Source organism: Aphelocoma coerulescens, chromosome 15 (assembly GCF_041296385.1).
Source record: "Aphelocoma coerulescens isolate FSJ_1873_10779 chromosome 15, UR_Acoe_1.0, whole genome shotgun sequence".
NCBI lineage: Eukaryota > Metazoa > Chordata > Aves > Passeriformes > Corvidae > Aphelocoma > Aphelocoma coerulescens.
Genome location: NC_091029.1, coordinates 3,158,048 through 3,181,894, shown reverse-complemented (window position 1 = coordinate 3,181,894; position 23,847 = coordinate 3,158,048). Strand labels below are relative to the sequence as shown.

The 23,847-nt window shown below is 42.9% G+C and overlaps 1 protein-coding gene across 2 annotated transcripts in view; it reads left to right on the top strand.

Annotated features, from left to right (window-relative positions):
- KDM2B (lysine demethylase 2B) overlaps window positions 1-23,847 on the top strand; it is a 107,819-nt gene that overhangs the window by 36,182 nt on the left and 47,790 nt on the right. For both annotated transcript variants that reach the window (XM_069030610.1, XM_069030609.1), the window contains exons 8-10: window positions 230-383; window positions 11,250-11,365; window positions 17,604-17,730. In XM_069030610.1, the coding sequence (XP_068886711.1) occupies window positions 230-383; window positions 11,250-11,365; window positions 17,604-17,730 (397 nt within the window). The remainder of the gene's footprint in view (window positions 1-229; window positions 384-11,249; window positions 11,366-17,603; window positions 17,731-23,847) is intronic.

Below are 23,847 nucleotides of genomic sequence, written 5' to 3'. Positions count from 1 at the left end.
TAAGATGTTTCTGGAAGAGAGATGACAACTGACAGTTACCCAGCCACTTCCAGCACGTGGGCTAATTGCTGCTGCTGTCTGTGTATGCCTCTGTGTACAACACCTGGAAAACAGGTGTTTCATGCAGAAAGCAGCTCATTTGCCTCACACACGATAGCCTTGGTGGAGTCTCTCAGCTGTTTCTTTTTGTTGACTGTTGGTAATAGTTAAATCTTAATTTTGTTTTTAGATCTTCTGGCTGATTCCACCTACTCTGCAGAATCTAGAACTTTATGAAGAATGGGTTCTCTCAGGAAAGCAAAGTGATATCTTTCTGGGAGACAGGGTGGAACGGTGCCAAAGAATTGAGCTGAAACAAGGCTACACGTTCTTCATTCCTTCAGGTATCTCTGTTAACTAACCTTTTGGAATGACTGGGATTGTGTTTTACTAACAGTTCTCTGTAAAACAATTCTTCACACCAAAACCCCATACTGACCTCTTTATTTGCTGTGGCAGAAGAATGGCCAGGGACTAAATGTGCATTGTTTTCCAGAAATTAAGACTGATGCAAAATGTACTGTGAGGAAGTGTGTGCAGTGATCACTTGTGTGTACGGGGAGAAAGGAGAGAGGAGTTGGGCCTCTGGAGTTGTCAGTTCACCACTTCTCATCAGGGCTGTACTGACTGCTACTGTGAGCTTTCTGGGAAAGACAGTTTTCTCTTTTTGTGATCTCTTCTGGCAGGTTTCACCTGCAGTTCAGTAGCTTGCTTCTTTGCCTCTGTCTGTAGCCAGAGTTGGGTCTTGATTCCCTGGTGGAACTCAAGACTCCAGTCCATGGAAGAGCAGGTGCTGTGCTCCCTCAGGATTGCTTCTTGGGGAAGCAGCTTCATAGTTATAACTCTTCAGAATTTCTGCTGGTGGAGATGGTGCTGAATCTGGACATCTTCCAGCAGCCCGGCCACACTCAATTTTACACTACTGCCCACCTCAGTAGCTGTGTTGCATGATCCAGGCTCATCTTGCAAAGACACCAAATAGTTGCTGCTTTGAAGGCTGATGCTTCAGCCCTTTCTGCTCCTGCCTGAATTGGATTAAGGATGGTGGAATGTGTAACAGTCCTCATTTAAGATGATATCAGACTTTGCTTTCCATTACTATTATGGGGTTGTAAGTTTGTTTATATTAATTTAACACATTGCCTCTGTCTATTGGATCTTACCAGGGAAATAAATATACGTAGACTTTCCACATGACAGAAAGGCAGGCTGGTAGTTTTTCAGCTCTGGAATTAATTAGTCTGTGGAGATAAGATGATTATTTTTTAACCCTAGAGACAGAGAGAATGCAAGTCATGCAGAGACAGGGACAACGTTCTTCTCATCTGGGGAGTGTTGTTAGGATCAGTTGAAGGCCACAAATGTGCACCTTTGTAAGTATTTGGTAAGAATCAGCCTGGGAGATGACAGGGAAAATGACTTTGAGGGTGGAGGAGTTAATCCGTTAAAGGAATTAGATCTTCCCTTGAAACAGGTCAGAATGTGCCGTTACTGTTTGAACTGGGTGTTTGAGTGTGGCTGTGCTGTTTGCTTAGATCCCATTACTGCATCTTCTATTTATCTCCATCCCCCTGTGAAAAGCCTCCTACAAGTAAGACTTTCTGTATGTCAGTTTAGTCATGTTCAGCAGCTGGAACACTGCAGGTTGTGGGAGCTTGGACAGGACACAGCTGTAACATGGTGGCTGACACAAAGTGATTCCAAATGGGTTTTTGACTGTAGTTTCTGTTTTCTTAGGAAAGCCCCGAGTACAGAAATGCCAACACTGAGACATTTTAGGCTCCATGCCAGATTTCAAAGGCATTTATGAATAATGTCTCTGTAAGCACCTCATAGATTCAAGGGGTTTTGCTCTCTTGTATTTTGTTTGGAAAACTTATTTGCAAATCTCTTATTTATGTGAAAGGGCATTATTTCTGCCTTTGTTTTAAGAGTATGGAAATGCCTAATTAAAGGCTGTTCCAGGTCAGTGAATTGAGCATAGCTGCGTAAAACAGGTCAATTCCTGTGACCTCTTTGCTCTGGTTTGTGCACATATCATGTTAGTAATGTTTGAAAGTGGTTTTTATGTGCTTTAGAAGTGTTCTTAGTGTTTAGATTCTGTTTATGGGTGTCTGTAAAACCAGCGTGTCCTGTATTTTCAATTGAGCCTGATAAACCCTTGACCAGTCTCAACTCATCCATGAGAAAATACCTTCTAATTACAGGTTTGGTCACAGAAAGTGTAAGGAATTAGTGCTCAGCTGGGCTGTGAACGGGGAACATTTCAACAAACGACCTTTCCCATAAAATATCTTGCTCTGCTCCTGTTTTCAAGTAATTTTTTGGAGTAGTCCTAGAAATGCTGTTATACCCTAGCAGTGTGAGGGTGAAGTAGGTAGAGAAGACTGTAAGAAGACAAGTGAGGGAGTGAAATCATAGGCTGCTGGGAAATGGAAGGTTTGTCTGAGAATCTGGGATCAGCAGCAGATCCAGTAAATCCCCAAAAGTACAAACCCCTTGGACAAGAATGGGGATCATTCTTATGGAAGGCATCATTATAGTGCTCACCAGGGCCTCTGGGTATTTTCCTCTCCATCACTGCCATAATTCTTTCAGGATTAAGTTTAAACCAGTAGATTTCTATTGGTGTTTGTAACTCTGCAGAGCACTGAGAGCGTGATCCCAGCTGTGGTATCAAGGAGGAAGTGAGCCCAATATTGTCAGCACAGTGAGTTGTTATGGGCCAAGGTGCATTTTGCAGCATTTAGGAGTTCCTCCTAAATATGGGGAGGGGGGAAAGTAAGCTGGGATTCTGAGGGGTACTCATGTAGGAGCCCAGCTGTGCCCTGGTGGCCCCACAGGGCTGTTCCACATCAACGATGCACCGTTACAGGTTCTCATCTCCCACTTTACTGGTTCCCACTGGTGAGTCAAAGATGAAAGCTCTGCTAAAGTCTGTGGTAAAGTGATAAAATCAGCTAGGAACCTGGCCTTTTCCATTCATGTAACTGGTGTCAGCGGAGCTGTTGATTGAGAAATACACACATTGTGCCATTCTGAGGTTTATGGCCAGATTAGATTCAAGATGTTAGACCAGCTGAAGGTTCAAGAGGGGAGGAAGCTGTAACTGCTACCAGTGTCAGAGAATGATTTTTAAATTTTTTTTTCTGTGGAAATCTAACTGTTGTTTTCCCAGGATGGGAGCAAACTTGTCCTTATGCAGGGAAAGTGTCCCAGGATATTTGCACTTGTATGTTACCATGGGCAAAGTTTAATACATAAAGTTTTCATATGGTAAACATTCACCATTGGTCGAGGTAACATGTCTCATTCTGGGATATTGGACAGGGGATGCTGCCTATCTGACTCACATGCCAAGTGGAAGGGAAATTCTTTATAGAGTGTGCTTCTCTTCAGGTGGAAACTGTGATGATCCAGGAGAGAAAAAGCATAATTTCAATGCTCAGTTATTGTCTCAGTAGGAAAACAACAAAATTTTACCAGTCACAGTCAAATGTAGTGCTTGTTCAGTACTATTTTTGCTGTAGTTCTCTTCTGCACCATGTGATGACTTTCCAGGGGGGATGTGTGAACTGTTTTGGTGGTGTTATGGAGAAGTAATTAAGGTATCTCCCATCACTGTGCAGGGACACACAGAATCAGTGTTAGGGCAGCATCCCTCAGATTTCTACAGCTCACGATTTCTGTAGACATGTGGCTTCTACATGCCACTTGTTCTGTTACATCCTGACTGTTCCTCTACAGCCTTTTTGAAATAATGCTCACTAAGTTAATGCCAGTTAACCAGGTTTTTAATATCTTCAGTGCTTCCCCTTTTATAAGTATCTTCTCCTTTTACATCACTGCATAACTTCGCTGGAACCTTTCTCTCTCCTTCTCTTGCCCTTGGCCCTCCACTCCAGTCTTTATTCTCTGTAAATTGTCTTTCACTTCTCTCCTTGCACTTGTTCTCTCAAGTGGTACATTCATTATGCATCGATTTCCCTCTCTCTTGGTCTCTGGACACCACATTAGTTTCTCTCATGTCCTCCTAAACATCACTCTTGTTACCTAAACCCAAGCTCAAAACTAAGCATACACAAAAATCCATCCTTTTTTCAATCCACTTGCTCTTTTAAGCCTTAGTCTTGCTGAATTTTGACTGGAGATTTTGATTGTGAGTAATTGATTGAGAAATACACACATTACTCAACTGGTAATTTTGATTGTGAGTGATGGACCTCTGACATGGATATTGTCTTTCTCCTCTTTCCTGTTGCCCTCTACAAGCAAGATTTTGCCATAATTTGAAATACATTAAACTTGATTGCTTTTCTCTCAATTTCTTGGTGGGCCTCTCTTTCAAAAAATGACCTTTTCTTTCATGCATGTGTATATATGTCTAGTGTGGACACTTGTACTTCAAATTCAGGGGAGTATGCACATGTAAAATTTGTGCATACAAAAGCAGCCAGCTTGTAGTATCTCATGGAAAATTTGTCTTGCAATGTTTTTTCCTGTTAATGTTGTGAAGTCAGAGTGTAATCAGTGCATGTCTTGAGAAGGTGAACTTGAGCCACTTCTGGATTGCCGCTGATGTTGTCTGCCAGAATAGGATAAACTTGGATTTTCTTCTTTTTTTGTGAAGACCAGTTTTACTGAACTCCAAGGTAGTTGCCACACTTGTTGTGGATACAAGTTGTGGATACAGGGTTGATTCCGGGGTTTGCGGTGTGATTGGTCTCAGAAAATTTGCCAACGTCCTGGTTTGGGTTCCTTTGGGAGGAGATGGCTGATGCTACCAAGGGTTGCTCTATCATCCTCTCTTTCTTACAGCCTTTTTCTGAGCCTCTGTCACTGGTCAGAGGCAGTGGGCTCATGAGCAGCTGTGGGCTTGGGTTGGGTCTTCTGGTCTTACTGGAGGCTTTTCAAATCTGTAGCTTTAATGTGAGTCCATGGAAGAGATGAGGTGTTGGGCTGCCATTAGATATTGCAGAAGACTTCTGCAGTGCTGATTTATTCAACATTCCTACAATCAAAATCCAGCCAGGGTAACCTGCTGTCAACTGGATGATGTTCCTTTCTGCTTCTTCTTCAAACTTCTTGTGTTGCTGCATGCAATTTTGTAACAGTTGTGTTTCACCTGGGAGCTGGCAGTGTTCCACTGAGGAGTAAGCTGTTTGTTTTACTTTATTTTTCTTATGTTCTCTATACTGCACTTCAGGGCCTTTGGCATGGAAACATGCTGTTAGAGTCTCTCTTAATTATTGTGGTAATCTGAGAGAGCTCCAGAGTTCTTGTCTCCAGTCAAATGCAGAAATAATGACCTTTCTCAGATGAGTGTTTTTGGGAAGGAGAGTGGACAGAAAGAGATGTTCTGTGTGGACTGTAGGCAGCTATTTGGAAGGATTCAAAGTGTTTCAAATGCTGTCTCATTGGTTATCAGTGGGATTTTGTCTATTAGGAGTGTGTGGTCTTAGGTCACCTCTGCTGTGCCAGTGAGAGTTTGATGGATTATTGTGTGATGGGGCCAGAAGGTGGCACATAGCCCTTACAGCAGGGAGAATGACAGGCTATTAAAATCTGGCTGGTACATTTTTTGCAGGGTGTTGTGCTAGGGCTGCAGAGCTGCCTGGCTATTTTTGGTTGCTGTTTAGCTTTTTCCCATTCTGTGAGCTTCCACTGACATTAATGGAATCTCTATGCCTGGAACCTCAGGGACCACATGAAGAAGATTGGTGGAGAGGATCAAAGAGAGGCTTTTTGTCTTGAGGAGTGTCTGCTTTCAGATCGAAGGTGACAGCATAATGTTGGATTTTTGGTTCTACACCTAATGCAGAGCTCTGCCTAATTCTTAAAAACAATTTAAGATTGAGAGTTGCTTTATTGCTTGTACTACTGGGGCAAAACTAATAAACTTTAAACTTTAAAAATGTAAACATCATCTTTCCCTGATAGATTTGGTTGTGGGCACTGTTATGACGCAGTCATTATTCTTTTGAGATTTGCTGGCAGTGCCCACTCTCAGGTTATCTCTTTAGTCACTTTCATTTTTGAGGCATATATGTTTCATCTTTTCCACCCCAAGTTGCTGTAGAATTGCATGAAAATGTGTGGCGACTTCTATATCACAAGGCAAAATATCAGTTCAGTTACTAATGGAAACAGATGCACCATGGTTTTGGCTTGGAGCTTGTAGGCTGTTTGCCCCATAGCTTTATAAGTTAATATTCTTTTTCATTATTCTCAGATGGATGATTGCATCCTTGAGTAGGAATTTGCAGCCCACTGAAATCTTCTAACAAGTTTGCAATGCTTAATAATACTTGTTTTATAAAATTCAAAAGATAATGAGATCATATCTTTCTTTTAACTGTTCAGAAAAACGTTTGTTACTGTTAATTTTACCTTCTTGATTTACTAGAGATGATAAAATCTAAATATTCAAGTGTATCTTAGGAGTGGTGGAATAATTCATAACTGTAAATCAGCTGAGAGCATTTCTGAGTCTCCTGAACAGAATTCCTGCTCAGTGTTGGCTTGGCTTCATACACTAGGATTGTTTTGGGAAGGAAAAAGCACTTATCGATCGCCAGGAACCGAAATAAAAACCATCAGCTTCAGAAAAACTGTAAGTGGATGGTCTTCTTGTTGAGGCTTGACATGAGGGCTGTGAGCAGTGACTGTGCAGTGTCTGTACTCCCAAATCCTTTTATCCCACGTGGTGGAGCCTGTCCTGGGCAGGATGGGGCAGTGGCTGTGCCGGAGCCGCTCCAGCTGCCCAGGGAGGCCGGGCTGGTTCCACCTTCACTCCGGTGTCACTGCTGTTGCCACAGGCTGGTTGAGAAGCGGTCGCCCGTGGGGAAGAATCTTCTAGTTCATGACTGGTCCTTGAAGCCACACAGTCAATGTCCTCCTCTCATCTGTAGAATTTGATTGTAGCTTTAGGTAATATTTAGCAGGTGCTTTTGTTTGTGGCTTTCAGACAGAAATTAGCAATTTCTTGTTCCACTGACCTTTGACTTTTTCAGTTCTTATTCCAGTTGTTCTGATATTATACCAGTGCTTTTTTTAGCATTAAGGATAAAATTAAATTTGTGGCTTTTTTCTCTGTTTTTGAGACAATTACCAAGAGGTGGGTTGTTATCTCCTGTCTTGCACACAGCCATGAAACACAGAGGGTTATGCGGCAGTAGCAGGGTTTGTGTAAGCAGCACTGAGGAGAGAACTGATGAACTCGCTCCAGAGGTGTTGGTATTGGAGGCTGTGTGGCAAGTTTGTGCTGTGAGAGCTGGGAGTCAGGCACACAGGAACAGATGTGACAGGCTGTTCAACACAGGTGACATGATCTAAAATGCCAACAGACCTTCAATTCATCCAGCAAAAAGTAACGGCACAGGTGAAGGTGAGGCAGGGGTGTGGTGGATGATATTAAAGAAAATCCCTTGGCTGTCCTTTTGTGTTAACCCTATGCGCAGCAACTCCTGTTCTGGAGGCTTGTCTTCCCCTTTAAAAACTGTGGTAATTGGGGAGCTGAGAAGATGGGTGTTTTTGTTTGCAAATGGTCACAATGAACATTCATCCTCCACAGTTTATTTCTGAGTCGTGCTGTAGCTAAGCTGTGGGAATGGATTCAATGTGCCATCCAAGCTTCTCTGTTCTCAGAGCTCATTTCCACAATACATTACCCTGATGGAAACTGTTTCCTGTTTTCTGCTCATCTCTCTTTCCTCCTACCTCTACTTGTCTGGTGCTGACCTCCAGTTTTTCTCCATACACAGCCTGGTTAATATTAGAACAAGAGATTTTTATGTTGGGTTTTTTTCCTCTGTAACATCTGTGCCAATCGTGCTGGGATTTTGTACCTTGTCAGTTCTCCCATCTTTTTTGTCTAACCTTGCCCGTTCTGTCCTGTGTCCCTGGAATCCACCTCTTGGTGCTCATGTCTCTGCAGTTTCAATTATGCACGTTCGTTCCTCAGGCAAGTGGAAGCTATTTTGGGATGCAGTGTGACTGAAATGCTGCACAGCTGAGTGGCCAAAATCTATTTTATGCACAGGTGACTCCTCTGGCAGGGCTGTGTCCTGCAGAGGGGCTGAGCTGGATGCTGCCTGTGGGAGCACATGAACTGCAGGAGGTCTGGGATTCCCCAGGACTGAGCTGTGTGCCCAGCTCAGCACTTCAGCACTGAGGGGATGGTACCCACAGCCATACTTATCTCTGAGCTATGCCTGGCAATCATCCCTGCATTGGCAGGGGTGGGAACTTGACTTCCCAGGACTTAATAGTTGATGACTTTGTTGCTTGGTCTCTTGTTTATTTTTTTTCCCCAACCCCAATGGATTTTAGTACTGTGATATTAAAGGGCTTTGCTATTGACAGCTGTGTCATTAACAGCAGTATTTTCAGTCTTGTTATTAGAAATACTTGCATCTTGAAGGACCTAGTGTTCAGTTAATTCAGCAGCTGGGAGCTGAAGGTGCTAAGTGTTTGTAAGATGTTTAGTCCTCAATTATAAATGCAAGTAGGGAATTAAAGACCTTCTCCACAGAACCAAAGGTTGTTTCAGATACTTTACAGAAGACTTTCAGTTTGCACTGTACCAGCTCTGCAAGAATAGATGTTTGAAACTATATGTGTGTTCATTATTCTTTCTGTTGAGGGTTTGTCATGTCTGGGACACCATTTGTTGGAGCACTGGCTCAAGCCAGTGATAGATCCTTCCACATTTCTCCCCAAAATATTGGGACTACTATCAAGAAGGTCTAGCAGTTATTAACACAAAGACCCTTGGCATCTCATGGGGACAGAGTTGAGAAGTCAGGGAAGGTGTGATGAGAGACCCAAAGACCAGGAAACAATGAAACCAGCTGTACTCCAGTGTGAAATGTTCACTAAGGAAATACAATTTGTAGGAGAAGGCTACTGTGTGGTTTCAGTGGAAGCACCCACTCAAAGAACAACTGCATTGATGGGATTTAATTTTATTGATTATTAAATAAAAGGATGTCTCCTTTTAACCTTTCAAATAGGACAAGAATCAGCTTCTTTTAATTAAGTTGTAAATATTTGATAACAAATTGTATTTTGAATTATGTTGATCATTTCACTAAAATAACAGCTGCAGTAAGGTTGGACATTGACACCTGTGCAGAGAACTGTCGTGGGAAGTGGTACTGAGGACTCCTCAGTGTCGTGCTGGTAACTGCCTGGATCTGAGCTGTCTTCTGCCACCACTCAGTTGTCATTAAAGTAATTTCACTTTTTCAAGTTTCAGTTTGTTCATCTCTAAACCTGACAATTAAGGTGGATTGTCACGCAAACCAACCCTGTGTTTCAGCACCCAGCCAATTAAGTTGGCTTTGGGGACCCAGATTTGCCTCAGCACATGGTTTCCATTCTTTCCCCCAACCACAGAAATCTTTGTTTACGCAGTGGAAGCAGTGGCCCCAACTTCCTTGACCTTGGATCTGTTTTCCTTCCCAAAGACTAGGATGAAGACCATTTATTTTTCTAGTAGTTTGCTCTTAGTACAGACTGATGTATTTCATGTGAGATGCTGAACTACTTCAGCTGTGAAGTATTTATAGTGTTGATGTGTGTAGTTGCCATCCTACCCTTACATGAAAAAAAATCCCTCTCTAGTTGGTTGTTCTTGATTTGGAAGTAATAAAACAGGCTGGATCACTGTAACTGAAATTATACTGACCAGAGAGGAAAGAGGGAATAATTTCAAGAGCTGCCAGAGCCATGAGCCACCCGCTGGTTTTATATGCATCACATCTAGTGTTTGGAGTCAGACCTGTAAACTGACTAAAACCTGGAACAGGTTGCCCAGAGGGGCTGTGGAGTCTCCATCCCAGGAGATACTGAAGAGCCATCTGGACACAGTTCTGTGCAGCTGGCTCTGGGTGGTCCTGCTTAAGCAGGAGTTTGGACCTCCAGAGGTCCCTCCCAACCTCTACCATTCTGTGATTCTGAAATTCAGAAAAATGTACCCAGAGTGCTGAGCTTGTGTTTCCAGGGAGAAAATTCTAGTGCTGATTTCTTCTCCTTCATATCATTCTCCTACCAACATGCCCTTAAATGAAAGCCCCAGTCCTGCCATCTGCTGTGGCTCAAGGACTTCCCAGACAGAGCTTTGCAGGCCTTTATGGTTGAAAGATTGTTGTGGAGGAGCACTTTTGTGGCTGCTGGCTGGAAAACCCTCTAGGCTGAATGGCATTTTCCTGCTCCCTCACTGATCTGGAAGTGAAGGAAAGCTGCCACAGCTTTAATGGAAAGTACTGCACAGTCAGGAGAAAATTGACTGCCCCCCATGTTGCTTTGCTGTCTGCTGGCTTATAAATTGCAATGCTTTTCATTTAAAAAGAAGGGGAAAAAAAGTGTCAGGTCTCTGTGGGTCCCAGATCATTAGCAGGATCAATTCCTTTTTCACTGCAGAGATCAGAGGCTACAGTCTTGCATAGCCAGAGCTTCAGCTCCTGACAGACCAAGCAAACAATGCAGAGGCAGAAGAGTGGTGTGTGGCTGCCTGAATCACTGTACCTGGATTTTCGTTGTGATAGAAGATTCTTTGGAGCCTATGAAATGAATTCAGGCCCTTGCAGGATTGGGTCAGAACAGTCTCATCAGCTCCAGTACTAGAAATGTTAAATCCCTTAACTTGAGGCTTGCAGTGAAAATGATGTCTCAGTTACTTCAGGAGTTGATCGTAGGAGATGCAACTTTCACCTCTGAAGGAGGGCTGGTAATATTTTGAAATCTTTTACATCTGAAGGTGTGTGTTCTGGTGCTGGTGTGAAGGAAGTTTGGTGTGCCTCAGTCCAGTTCCACAACCCTTGGCCTACCACCAGTGCTGACATGGTTTGCAGCCGTGCTGGAGGTGCCAGTCTGAGAGCCAAGTGTATGGAACAGACTGAATTTACTTCTTAGTCATGGACGTGGTTGAGTCATAAACTTGCGTGTGCTCAGTAAACACTGTATCTGTTCGGTGAATAAATAGAAGAACTGATTTACAGAAGGTTGCAAGACAGCACGTCACAAGGTGCCCTTCTGCTATGACTAGTCCTGAAGTGTGGCTGTGAGCATCCCATTTAACCTTTCACTGCTTTAACTTCTCATCCCCTGCACAGTGGGATTCAGGGGGTTGTTAAAATTTGATTATAAATTGCTCTGTAATGCTACATAGCACGAGGCATTCTCAGTTCTCTGCTTTCCCTCTCTAGGGTGGATACATGCGGTTTATACTCCAGTAGATTCTCTGGTGTTTGGTGGAAATATCCTGCATAGCTTTAATGTTCCCATGCAGCTTCGCATCTATGAAATTGAGGACAGAACAAGGGTAAGGATACTTGATTCTCTTTTTAACTGAGCAGTTCTTTGTGACTACGATCTGTCATAGTCTCTCCCTCGTATTCCCTTCTGACAAACAACAACTGACGGGATCTCCGTGTCAGAGTCGTTGAAACGAGGTAAACATGAAGTAATGAGACTTTCAAATGTTGGTTATTTTTAGTGGGATTTACTCATCTTCTTCCCACAGATGTGTCCCTTCTGTGTCTTTTGTCTGCCTGTTAAACTTTCATAAAACACCTTCCCTTTTGCACAAAAACATTTTGCACTTTACAGACCTGTGTACCAATATTTCTGGTAACCCTCTGCTTATCACCTCTCCGTGCACACCTGGGATGGATACCTGAGCCTGGAGAACTGATGGCACTGGGCTGGTTCTGCTGCCCACAGCTGAATGGACAAAGCTGTGCAGAAGTTGTGTATGAAATGACTTCTGTAACTGGCAGTCACTACAGTGACTTGATACCATGCAAGAGTTTCTTGGAACACAGAGTCTGGGGTGGGACATTATTCTGAATGTTGCGATGTTCATCTGGCTGTAGCACCTACCTGATGGCAAGGCTGGGGGAGGTTACTGTGCCACCTCTTTGTTGGGAGTGACAGTTTTATCCTTGGTTAATAAACAGGGCACCTACTCACCGTATCCTTTGAGTTTCATAAAGCAGCAGGATCTGAAGGAAGTGGCATGGTTTCAGTAGGCTGTTAAATAAGCTGTGCAAGGCCATCATGGCATTTTGACGTAAAAATGGACCAGAGGGATGTGCAATCCAGATGGGGACTACTTTGGAAGCCTCACTCTGAGACAGTGCTGGCAAACCACTGACACAGGTGCCAGCTCTGGTGTTATTGGAAATTTGGGCTGGCAAAATGGCAGGAAATTGCAATTCTTCTTCACTAAGATGTCTTAAAATGATATCTTGTGGACATCAGTGCAGTTCACTGTTGTTCACCTCTACAAGCAGCACAGTTCCTGCTCCAAGTTTTTACCCCAAATTGCTTTCTTTGCAGTGAGACTGCATAGGCCTGAAGCAAATACAAATTGTTTTGAAGTACATCTCTGACTCAGTGGGAGGAAGGGTGTCCTCCCCCCAGCCTCCCTGGCTTCCCAGCAGGTACAAGGCCTGGCAATCTTCACATTGCAGAGCAGTGGTGGGAGCAGTTGGTTTCCTGGAGTGACTTTAATGAAGAGAAGCAGAAAAATTAATTCTTAGTGGAAGAGAGATGACAAAAGCTGAAATTTAGGGGGAATTAGAACAGAGGGAATGTGGCAGAGAGCAGAAGTTGAGACCAGAGTGGATTCAGCCTGGTTTGGAACAGGTGAGAGTGTCAAGTGTCTTGAGAAAGTGCAGGGGGACTTGGACAGGAAAGTTACGGTGACAGAAGCAGGAAGGGGCTCACTATGGCCTGGCAGAGGTGCTGGGCACAGGAAGGTTTCCAGAGTGACTGTGAATAAGAACCAGCAATATATGCTGGGAGTACACTGCGGGTGTGCAGGGGAGGGTGTGTTGTTGCTGGGAAGGATGTTTGCACAGGCAGCTCACATGAAGAATGGAGAAGGGGAGACTGGAAGGGAGGATCAATGCCAGAAATGAGTTATTTCCATTGAAGTCTTTGGGGAGGATGGGAAGGAAACACTCTTTTTTCCTTAAGTTAAATAAAAACTGACGTTCTATTCACACAGGACTTGAGCAACCCAAGATCACACACCTTTGGTTGTAACTGCTCAGTCGTGCTTCATGTCAGGCCCTTCTCCTTCAGAAGCTGGGTGCAGCTTTGATTTTCTAAGCTTTTTATGCCAGCAGGCAAAACTCCTTGTAACAGTCAAATATTTTGGTAATTTCTAGGAACTTACCAGCCAGTTACGCTGAAATGCCTTTTCAAATTTACTGGCACCCTGATCCTGTGAGGAGGTTCTGGGAGTTGGGTATCTGCATCTTGAAAAATGTCGTGTCACCATTGATTGGGAAAGGGACACTGCAACATTTGGAAACCCCAAATCAGACCTTTGTTCTTGCCATTTTTTGTTTAAATTTTCTTTGAAGTCTGTGTAGTTCTTTATAATTTTCCTTTCAAAAATACTGGAGTGCTTTAAAAAAGACCAATGAAAGCCAACAGCCCAGAATATCCACGACTTCACAGAGCAATTTCATCGCTTGCATGTTGCTGTGTGCTGGCAATGTGTTACGCACAATCTGTACCTGTGCTCACAAACTTGTGTTCGTGGGCAGATGTAGAAAATCAGAACTGTGTGAACAGTTGAAGAATAGCAAGAATTTCTGGACAGAAACAAAACAGAAGCCGTGCAGCTGAGGCATACAGAAGTTTGATAAAAGGCAGGAAAATCAATACTGTGATTTAGAAATAATAACAACCCCCCCCCAAACTAAAAATATCATGCAGGAATCTTGAAGGGGAAATGGTTTCAAAACAGGATTCTGGTGTGTACTACATTATTTGCTTTGTCAATCAAATTTTGTCATTTCTTTGTTGAAATAATTCCATTCATACACTGGCTGGTCTGGCAGACTCAGTACAATGTAGTTCACCCAAATTTGCCAGTGTGAGCATACTGCAAATGAGTTTCTCATCAGTATTGATCTTTCCATTGTGTATGGCACAGAAGTAAATTACATGATGTGATTGACAAAGTAATTTGCCACACTCAAATCAAAGTGTAATACAGGTGTGCTTCCCCTCTTCATTTTGCACAGAGCAATTTTATGGAGGTTTCACTGTGTTTAAACCTGCTATGTAGTGTTTAATCATCTTTGATTGCTGATACTCAAAGTCATTTTTATGCTAGGTGTAGTTGTTATTGTCTTAGCTCAGACAAGAATAAATACAGGGTTGAAATGGTAATGCTGATTTACAGCCTGATAAAATTGCCTAGTTTATATACTTGTCATGCTTATTCTAGCTTAATTCCTCATACCCCTGGGAGACTTTTTAAGAGGGTTGTAGCCATTTAAAAATAGTTTTAAGGAGTAATAAAAAACATGTCTATTGTTGGAAACAGCTCCTAATGTGCAATTGAGGTAAACAAATATTCTCCAGCCTTACAGTTCGTAGAGACTCTCATTTTGCAGCCTGCCTTTCCTGGAGGCCAATTAACAGCCAGTCAAACAGGCCAAGCTGTTTAGCTCTCTGCAAGCCCAGCTTGAGGAACTGCAGAGCAGGATGCCATGCAGGGATTCATCATTTGGCATAGGGGTGATACAGCTCTGTAGTACTGAAGAGGAAGAATGTGTCAAACTTACTCCCAATTCATCTAAATTTAACTGCCTTAAAATATTGGAATGTGGTGGGAACAAGGGCACTCCGAATATATACGTAAGGTGGTCACTCACAGATGATGGTGTTTGCTATTCACTTGGTTTTCTGAATGTAAGATAACATTTTAAGTGGCTAGATTAATTATTTTGTAAATAATCATAAATTGCTTTTCAATATTGTGATTAGATTGATTATACACAAGTGGAGTTTGTAATGATTTTAATGGGCATTGTGGAAGAGATTAATACTTTTTTCAGGAAAACCTGTGTCTTACTTGCTTAGGGGTTTGTTTTGTTTTGTTTTTGGAGGGGTATATAAATCTCTAAAATAATTTCACTTTGAACTGAAGAAATGGATCATATTCCAGAGAGGATTTTTTTCTTGCTGTACAGGAATAATTAATTTTTTTTTCTGTGGATTGTAAATTATTAATCACAGAAGTTAGAGCTGGAAATGCCTATTAGATGATCCAGTGTATTTCCCTGCTGGTGGGGAATTTAGTCCTCTGGCAGTGTCTGTATCAGATATTACACTTCAAACTCATCACAGAACATTTTTAATTTTTTCCTTCTTTCTCTTATTCCTCCCCCCCTGCCCATAACAGTTCATTTGACTATGAGTGTACAATGGGAAGAGTATGGACATGCACATAATGCAGTTCACGTCCGTTATCATTAATAAATGTTCAGGGATATCATAAAGAGCATATTCCTCTATACTTTTTCATAAGGCAAACTTGGAAAGTTTTTGAAGCACTCTTAGAGTCTCTTTACTGGCAGAAGGCCCTACAGATCTCTGCACAGTGTCTCTGTCTACAGATGGTAGGGAGAGCTCTTCCTTCTGAAGGTTTGTAAAAGCAAAGCCTTCTTGGGCAAACAGTGGATTACAGAGGCATGGAGGGATTTGCTGTGGGTTGGAACATTGATAGCGAGGCAATTAGGAACTCAAATTGAATATTAAAGATTGATATACATAATGGGAGCACTGCATGCATTACTGCCTTGTCTTTCACATTGAATTAACATTGGTAACAACTAAATTTGGTGAAGCTCAGAATCTGTCAACAAATGTTGAGCAATGATGTCTTTAATATTCCCAGGCATGTGGCTGAAAACCTTTTGAAGGCTGAGGGGTGGAAGGCGGCTTCCTGTTTGTAAGTCAATTCTTTGCAAATTTTGTTTCCTGCAGTGCTCTCTTGGAAAAATTTGAGTTCCTTTATTAGCATATATTTTAGCATGGATAATTTCCCCTGTGTTCCCTAATAGTCATAAGTGACTTGATCTCTTCTCTGTGACAAATAACTAAACTAAAGGAAAAATTTTCTTCAATGCAAAAAGGCCCTGGGGTTAAATGTTCTCACATTTAGGGGGTTGTTTGGTTGGTTGGTTTTTTTTCCTTTTTTCCCTTCTTTTTTGGTATGTGTGCTTTGTAACAAACCACACAGGGAAACATTTGGAAAGGTGTAGCAGTGGTGGATGCATGACCTGTAGCAACAAGCAGTTCAGATTTGCCAGCTGTATTTGTGTTGAATTTAAGAGATTTTAACTTCTGGGAATTGCCATGGAGTATTTTAATCCTACAGTGTGATACATCTAGTGTGACAATACAGAATATTTTCCCTTCGTTACATTTTGTTTTACTGCTAAGAGTGTTTGCATTTCCTGTGCCCTGGGAAAAAGGGCAAGTTCTTTGGCTGACCACCTTGGGGACAGTTTTCAAATATGGGCATTCCAGTAAGTCACTGATCTGCTCAAGTGGATGCTTTGATCACCATGCAGGTGTTTGGACAGTGCCTGCTTTGCAAAGCTGAATCAGAGTTTTGCAGGTGCTGGGTTAGTGGTTCTGTTTAGACTTTGGGCTTTTGGCTGATCTGAGGTGGGTGGTGTTTTGGTTTTTTTCTGAGATAATGCTCCTTTCTGGTGCAGTCCAGCTTTTCACTAAAGGTGGGTGCACACCTCTGGGCTTAGGGAGCAGTGAATATGCAGAGAATGTTTCAAAGCAGCTCCTGTAATCCCAGTGCAGTGCATGCACCTGAGCCTGCAAAATGCAGATTTCTGTGCCAGCAGGAGAAAGAGGTGTACAGTGTAAGTACAAGTGCATGCAAGATGCATGGCATCCATTTTTAACAAATCACAACAAATACACATATCTCCCTGCATTTTACAATTCTTTGGTACAGTGACCTTCTACAGATAGAAAACTGTGTTGGAAAGGAAGGAAACCCTCTTTGTTTTCTTTTGAATCTGAAATACTCTCACAAATAACTAGTGTTGGAGAATTCAGCTTTTTGTGTGAGAACAACAGGTCTAAGATGTAAGAAAAGGTACACAGTTTGACAGGATCTTTTGTCAAAATCCTGCTTTTCTATTCTTACTCTGTCTGTGGCAAAAGCTAACTTGCTACCAAAAGGTAAACCACATAAGGGATTTCTACTTTAATGTGCAGTTATCAAGAATTTGGGTGTTCATTTGTTTAATCAAATTGTTGAGACAACCACAAATGAAAAAGATGAATTTCCTGCTTGACTCATTTTAGGTAATGTTGCCATTTTTATAAAAATCCAGTGATAGTGTTTAGGAGATGAAAACCCACACCTTTATTTTAAGTTTTAGTGACTAACATCTGTATGTGACCACCCTATGTTTATACAGCAGGTAAATAATTCCGTAGGGGCCATCCATCAGTTTCATGATTTCACAAGAACACAAACCCTCTCCTCTCCCACCACCCCAAGAGGATACAAATTAGTGAACCAAGAAATGATGCTGTCGTGGCAGGCAGGCTGGCTCCTCATTCCGTATGCTGGAGGCATTCAGCTCCCTGCTCCCACCCTCTCCCCTCCCCCTCCTCACACTGTTTGTGCTCTTGATAACACGATGGGAATGATGACTGGCCCTTGTGCTGCAAACTTCTCTCCCTTCCCCATGGACTGACAGTGTTGATCTTGCTTTCAGGTGCATGCCAAATTCCGGTATCCTTTCTACTATGAAATGTGCTGGTATGTTCTGGAGAGATACGTGTCCTGTGTGACCCAGCGCTGCCACCTCAGCAAAGAGTACCAGAAAGAATCAATGTTAATTGGTGAGTGAATCCTTTGAGTGCAGATTCAGAACTGATGCTGGCACCTCAGGCTAGCTGCTGCTTTGGTTTCTGCAAAGCAGATTATCAACTGAACTGGAGAACTGGAGAAATTCTAATGAACTGTTTGTTTATTTTGGGGTGGGGAGATTTTTGACTCTTAAGCATTTCCATGAATTACCAACCTACTTCAAATTATATTTATTGAACATTCCCTTAGCAAGTGGATCCCAGAAAAATCATTTTTGGATGTGTTCGTTCCTTGGTTTCAGTAATGTTAGTGTTGGGATGAGCTGCCAAAGAGTTGAGGATTTACTGCCATGTTCAGCACAGTACCTCAGTAGCCAGAATGTGTGTATTGCAAATGTGCTCTGGTGGGTTGGATATTTAGCCCTTTTGTAGAGGAGCTCCTCTACAAAACATGTTGCGGTCACTAAACCTTCTTTCTTTCTCTTCTCTTCTCTTTTCCATAAATTCTCCTGTAATTCTCTGGTGACTGAGTTCTAGTTCTGCAGAAAAACAAACCCAAGAAAGCACCTACACAAATCTCCATGATCTGTAACCCAGGTGCAGGGAGGTCAAAGAAACCTTTGCAACAGGAGCTGAAAATGGACCAGAGGAGGGACAGATAGATGTGCCTGAGGCATTACTTTGGCACTGGTGTGAGCTTTGCATCAATGTGTGACAATCCCGTTGCTGCTGTGCTGAACTGCCCCCTTTTTCCTCCTTTTCATGGAACAAGGTGGTGGGCCATGTTCCCTCTGCTTTTAAGCACAGAATAGCTGAAAATAGCACAAGCACCAGCTAAATCTTAACTGATACGTGTTAAGTGTGGAGGAGGACTAAAGTATTTCTGTGCCTCCTGCTCCCTGAGGTGCCACTTGCAGTGAACCTGGCATGGCTGGCCCTGCCCCAGGCTCTGGATGGAGGAGGGAAATGTTCACCTACGAGCACAATTCTTAGTAGAAGGGATTGAAGAAGTTATGGGCAGGTGTCACTCTCCAGTGAGTTTTACTGACCAAGAATAATTTGACGGAGCTAATAGTCTGTGTAGATAGGCCAGGGGGAATTCCTGGGGTCACTGGGAATTTGGGTGCTTCTATTTTAGCTCTGAGACCCTGGTCAGAAAGGCTAGTTAAACAGAAATTCTGTGTGCAGAGGAATTTTTCTCATAAGATCATCCTAAAGGAGGAAAGGATGAATTAGCCCTTTGGATCAGCTCTTCAGAAAGCAGTGATGAAAATGATAACTGCATTCTTTGGAAAATAAGGAACAATCTCCTGTTGTCTAAACCACTGGCATGGAAAGAAGCTGGTCCTGCAGGCAGGGTGGGGGTGCCAGATCAGCGACGTGTAATTTCAGAACAAATTAGATGTGGAGAGTGGATGGTTTAGGATATTGAGATGGGACCTTTTCCAGCTAAATCACCAGTGTGAATTCCAGCCCAGTTCCATAATTACTGATAATGGTTTGGTGATCCCCACGAAATGTGCCTCAGTCCAGTTAGCTGGGAGATATTCCAGTCATATAAAAGCTCACTGGGAACTATAGATATCCACTGTCTAGAGGGAACTGGACTGTTTTGCATGACCAAAGAGTGCCAGCTGCAAAGGTTTCAGGAAAAGGAGCCTGGCTAGTTGGAAAAGGGCTTGGTGGTGACTTTGTCAGGGTCTTGTGACCTATGGTGGCTTCAGTTGGAGGCAGAGACAGATGCATACTTTTGTTTCGTCAGAAACTTGGGGTTTTGTTTTTATTTCTTGGCAGACACTTAAACTAATTATCTTACTGGGGGTTGTGGTTTAAAAGATCAGGTCTGCTATACTGTTGGATCTTTTACTTTGGCATTTGCCAAATTCAAAGGAGTAAAGGTACATTATTTACCTTTACAAAGCTGCATTGCTTTGTTCTGTGTAATACTGTTTCCAGTGCTTCCTTTGCTTTTCTTTTAACTGGTCTGTGCCCACCCTCTTGACTTGAATCTCTACGAACTGTAACCCTTGAGTTAAACTGGTTTGTTCTGTGGAGTCTCTACCTTGATTTTGTTCACTTGCTGAGGGATGGGATATCCTAAAGACACCAGTGTTCCAAACCCTACCTCTTTGTTTTTAAGCTTTTCTTCAGAGCTGCAAAGGTCCTTAAATTTTCTGTTCTTTAGGGACTTCTCTATCTGCAAGCAATTTCTTGATTTCCCATGAGGGAATATCCCTTGACAAAGAATTTCCCATTATTCTCCTTAAAGTGTAATGAAGCAAAGTACTTAACTTCTCCTCAAACCCCTCAGTAGATTTAATTGTCTTCTGTCCCTCTTGGTTTAAGAAAAAATTCTTCACATACTTTTATTCATTTTCAGAAATTTCTCTTGAATAAGCAAAATGTTTCTCCTACTTTTAAAAAATAATTTCCTTGACATATTTTGTTCTAAATGTCTACTTTCTGCCTTTCCTTTTGGGTGCTAGAACTGGCTATTTTTCACCCTCGAGTTGTGCTGCTTTCTTTCCTTACATAGCTTCTGGTACAGTGGTTGTAGTGGATCTCTGAAGTTAAGAAAGTGATTATTAGTTGAGGAGACATCAACCAGAGAGAGTGCAGGACACTGCTCACAGTCTCTGGGATTCACAAGAGAGTAGTTTTCATAGAATTGGTGGAGATTCTGTTCTCCTGCGTAAAAAAAAAAACAAAAAAAACCAAAACTGTGTTGATAAAGAGCATCTTTGGAGAACCCAGAAAACTGAGTTCATCAGCATATGAATTTTAAGAATGTCTTTAGACTTTTCATACTGTGTTATAGTATTTATTTGCTTTGACATGAAGGTTGTTAAATTCAGAGTGACTTTCAAGACACTGTCTACTCATGAAAGTGTATTTGTGTGATTCTGTTGAGATAACTCTGTCCCAATACTTGTGTGCTGGTGTAGCAATTGATATTGTTCTTTGTATTTCTGTTTTCTAAATGTCTCCACTCACAAAACTTCAGACAGGAAAAAACCCCACCTCTGTGGAGGCACGGCTGAAACCTGGAGTCTTCCCACTCCCTAAATAAAAATGTGAGTCCAGCTCTAAATGAGGTGGAAGATGATGGCCGTGTCTTCCTCCCCCATCCTGCAGGCCCAGAATGAATTTCCAGGCTGTGTCCTCCCAGGCAGTGTGTGAGGCTGTTCTTTCTCAGATCTCTCCCAGGAGGGCAAACACTCAGGGGAATGATGACTTGACAGCAGTCACAGGCTGCTGTAAAACTGCTGTAAAAGCACACAATCTCTTCTTTTTTCTTCTGCTTGTCTCTCTCAACTGGGACATTTGTCCTGCCAGCTGAAATCAGAAGGGAGCCTGTTTGGGTCTCCTACTGGATTTGAACGTGCGCTGTTTTTCAGGGTGGATATGTCTTCATTATTTTTACTCTCACCATGAATGAGTCTGTACTGGATGTTTTCAACTACAGTTGACCTTCAGTGAGATATGGATGTTGAGAGTGAGCTGACAAAGAGTAATTGGGAGAAGATCCTGGGCTATCAGAGACGTGCTTTCTCTGTAGCCTGCAGCTTTGAAGATTCCCATTGCTAAAATTTTAACAGGATGGCTCTAGCTGTATGTTAAGCCTGATGGATATTGAAAATATGCCCTCTGGCACAGTGAAGGAACCATGTCTTTTTTTCCCCCCTTCTCAGGGGATGGAAAAGATTTGCTTATGATAGACAGGTACCTGAGTATATTGAGTGGTTCCTGTGTGGGGTGCTCCATGCAGCGATTCATTTCCAGTATGCTCAGGGTTTTTCTGCTAATGAAAATGTCATTGCTGTCTTTAGCAGATTGATAGCAACTGCTGCTCCCAAGTCACAGTGTCAGGGTTGGGAGCTGGGGCTGGCAAGGTAGACACTACACACTGGACTGTTCTAAAGAGTTAAGAAAGGTTTCATAATTATGCCTGATCCCCAACCCTTTCTTTTAAGTTCTGTAATACAGCAAGCTGCTTTTCAGCAAGGAAAGAAACTGTGTATAATTATTCTTGTACGAGTGGGTAACTGTGGGGAAAGTTAAGTGATCTGCCCATAACCACAGGGAAGTGAACTGCTATAGAAAAAAAGACTTCTAATGCTCTGTCCTGTGGTCAAGTCTGTGCTGCTCCACCTCTTCACTGAGCTGGATCACAGAATGGTTTGTATGAGCTGGTTTTATTTGCTTTGAGATGAAGGGGGCAAAGGTCTTTTTGCACTAAGTTGTGTGGGAGCCCAGACTGGATAACCCCTCTGAAACTGGGGTTCAGACCTGGGACTCACTGGTGCATTGACTCAGAAACACAGTTGAGCTGAGCAGGAGCTGCTTCCCACAGAGAGACTTTATAAACCAGAAACCTCCAAGTCAGCGGAGCCCTGGTAGTACAGTGCTTAAAATGCACTCCTCAACAAAGTAAATGCAGATTATGCTTATGTAGGGCCTCAGCTCACAGCACAGTAACTCTGTCAGACAGTGTTTTCATTGAAATGAATAAATAAAAATCATGGCATGTTGCATTACAACAAAACACTCGAAAACACAAAATTGAATCTCCCTCACCTTGGAGTTATCCTTCCACTATTGATTCCCTTGACTGCTTTTTTTTTTTTTTCAGATTAGCAGCAGTAGCAGACAGTTGTTGTGTTTTGAGAGCAGCCTGCTCTTAATCCGGTGGTGCACCAGCACTGTAATCCCCTGGTGCTCCAGAATAGCCTGGTACACTCCAGGTTAGCAGCAAGCCCTGTGCCCAAGGGGAAAGTCAGGCAAGGCGTGAGGTGACTGCCAGGCATGCAGAGAACAGGGCAGTGCTTTGGTGGTGGCTTGTTTGGGGTTAGATGTGAGTTGTGTTTGCCTGGCCATGCCCAGGTGTGGCTGGCACAGCAGGGCTGCCTGGTGCCGACAGCCGGGGGCAGGGACGCGGTGGCAGCTGGCAGAACGGAATTGCCGGCCCCCCTCCGTGTGCTGGCTTCTCGTGGGAATAGGCCCCCAGTATGCTCTGGTGCTCCACTCCTCTCCTGCCTTTTGTTTCCATAGATTAGAGCAAGAGACAAAAAGTGGAGATCTCTCTTGGAAGCTTTTCCTCCTCTCACCAGAGCATTACTTGGAGTAAATTATTCACACCTCCATAACATGATCTCCCTAGTTTTCTTTAGGCCTTATTTATGCTTGTGATTTGCCCCAGTTACAGCCATTAGTTCCTGTTCTGCAGAGCTGCAGCATAGGAGGACAGAAACACGATTTTCTTTGTGCAGATTTATACCACTTTCTGTTAATGACACTGTCCTGGCAGCGTAGGGATGTGTATCTGCTTTCACCCTCTCCTGTTTGATGCCAGATCACTGGCATTTTCTCCCATCTAGGCTGGGCTTTGTGCTTCAGTCGGTTGTAAAACAGCTCACCAAGGCTGTGTGGCTCAGAGAAGGGGCTCCAGCCCTGGATCCGAGAGCCTGGATTCTGATTCCTGGTTTTTCCCTAGATTTGATGTGTGACAATGAGCAAATCGTGCTTTCTCCCAAGCATCTGTTTCCTCAGTTGTAAAATGGGAGAATGACATAAGCTGATTATGTAGCCTTTGAGGTGGGTACGTGTGCTTGCTACTGTGGACAAAGGAAAAAACAGTGTGAAATAAAAGTTGGATAACTGAGTGGGTTTTAAATCTTCTGGTTAAGATATTTTCTAATCCTGTTTATTTTTCTAAGAGAAGTATGGGGGTGTATTAGCACAGAGCAGAGAGGAGGAGCTGCTTTGGAGTGCTGATGCCACCACCTCAGCACACAAAATAATCTATGAAGCATTTTTGGAGGGTTGCAGGGAGGAAGTTACCCTGCCCTGTGGATGGAGCTGGATTGGGCTGCACCCTGCCTTGCTGATAGCTGGTATTTTCTGTGACTGCCATCTTTTCACAGGCATTTCAGCTTGAACTTGCCTTTCAGGCGTCATTTGATGGCCATTTCAGTTTTGAGGAAAAATGCAAGCCTGTCTGAAGGAGTAGACAGGACAGAGATGCTGGATGTTTGCAGACCCTGTAGCAGCAGCACACTTGCCCTGAGAAGTGTGAGGGGACCCACTCGTATCTCTGGGGCAGTAACACACAGAGCAGACCTGGCCTTGCAGGGTTTTTATTGGGAACTG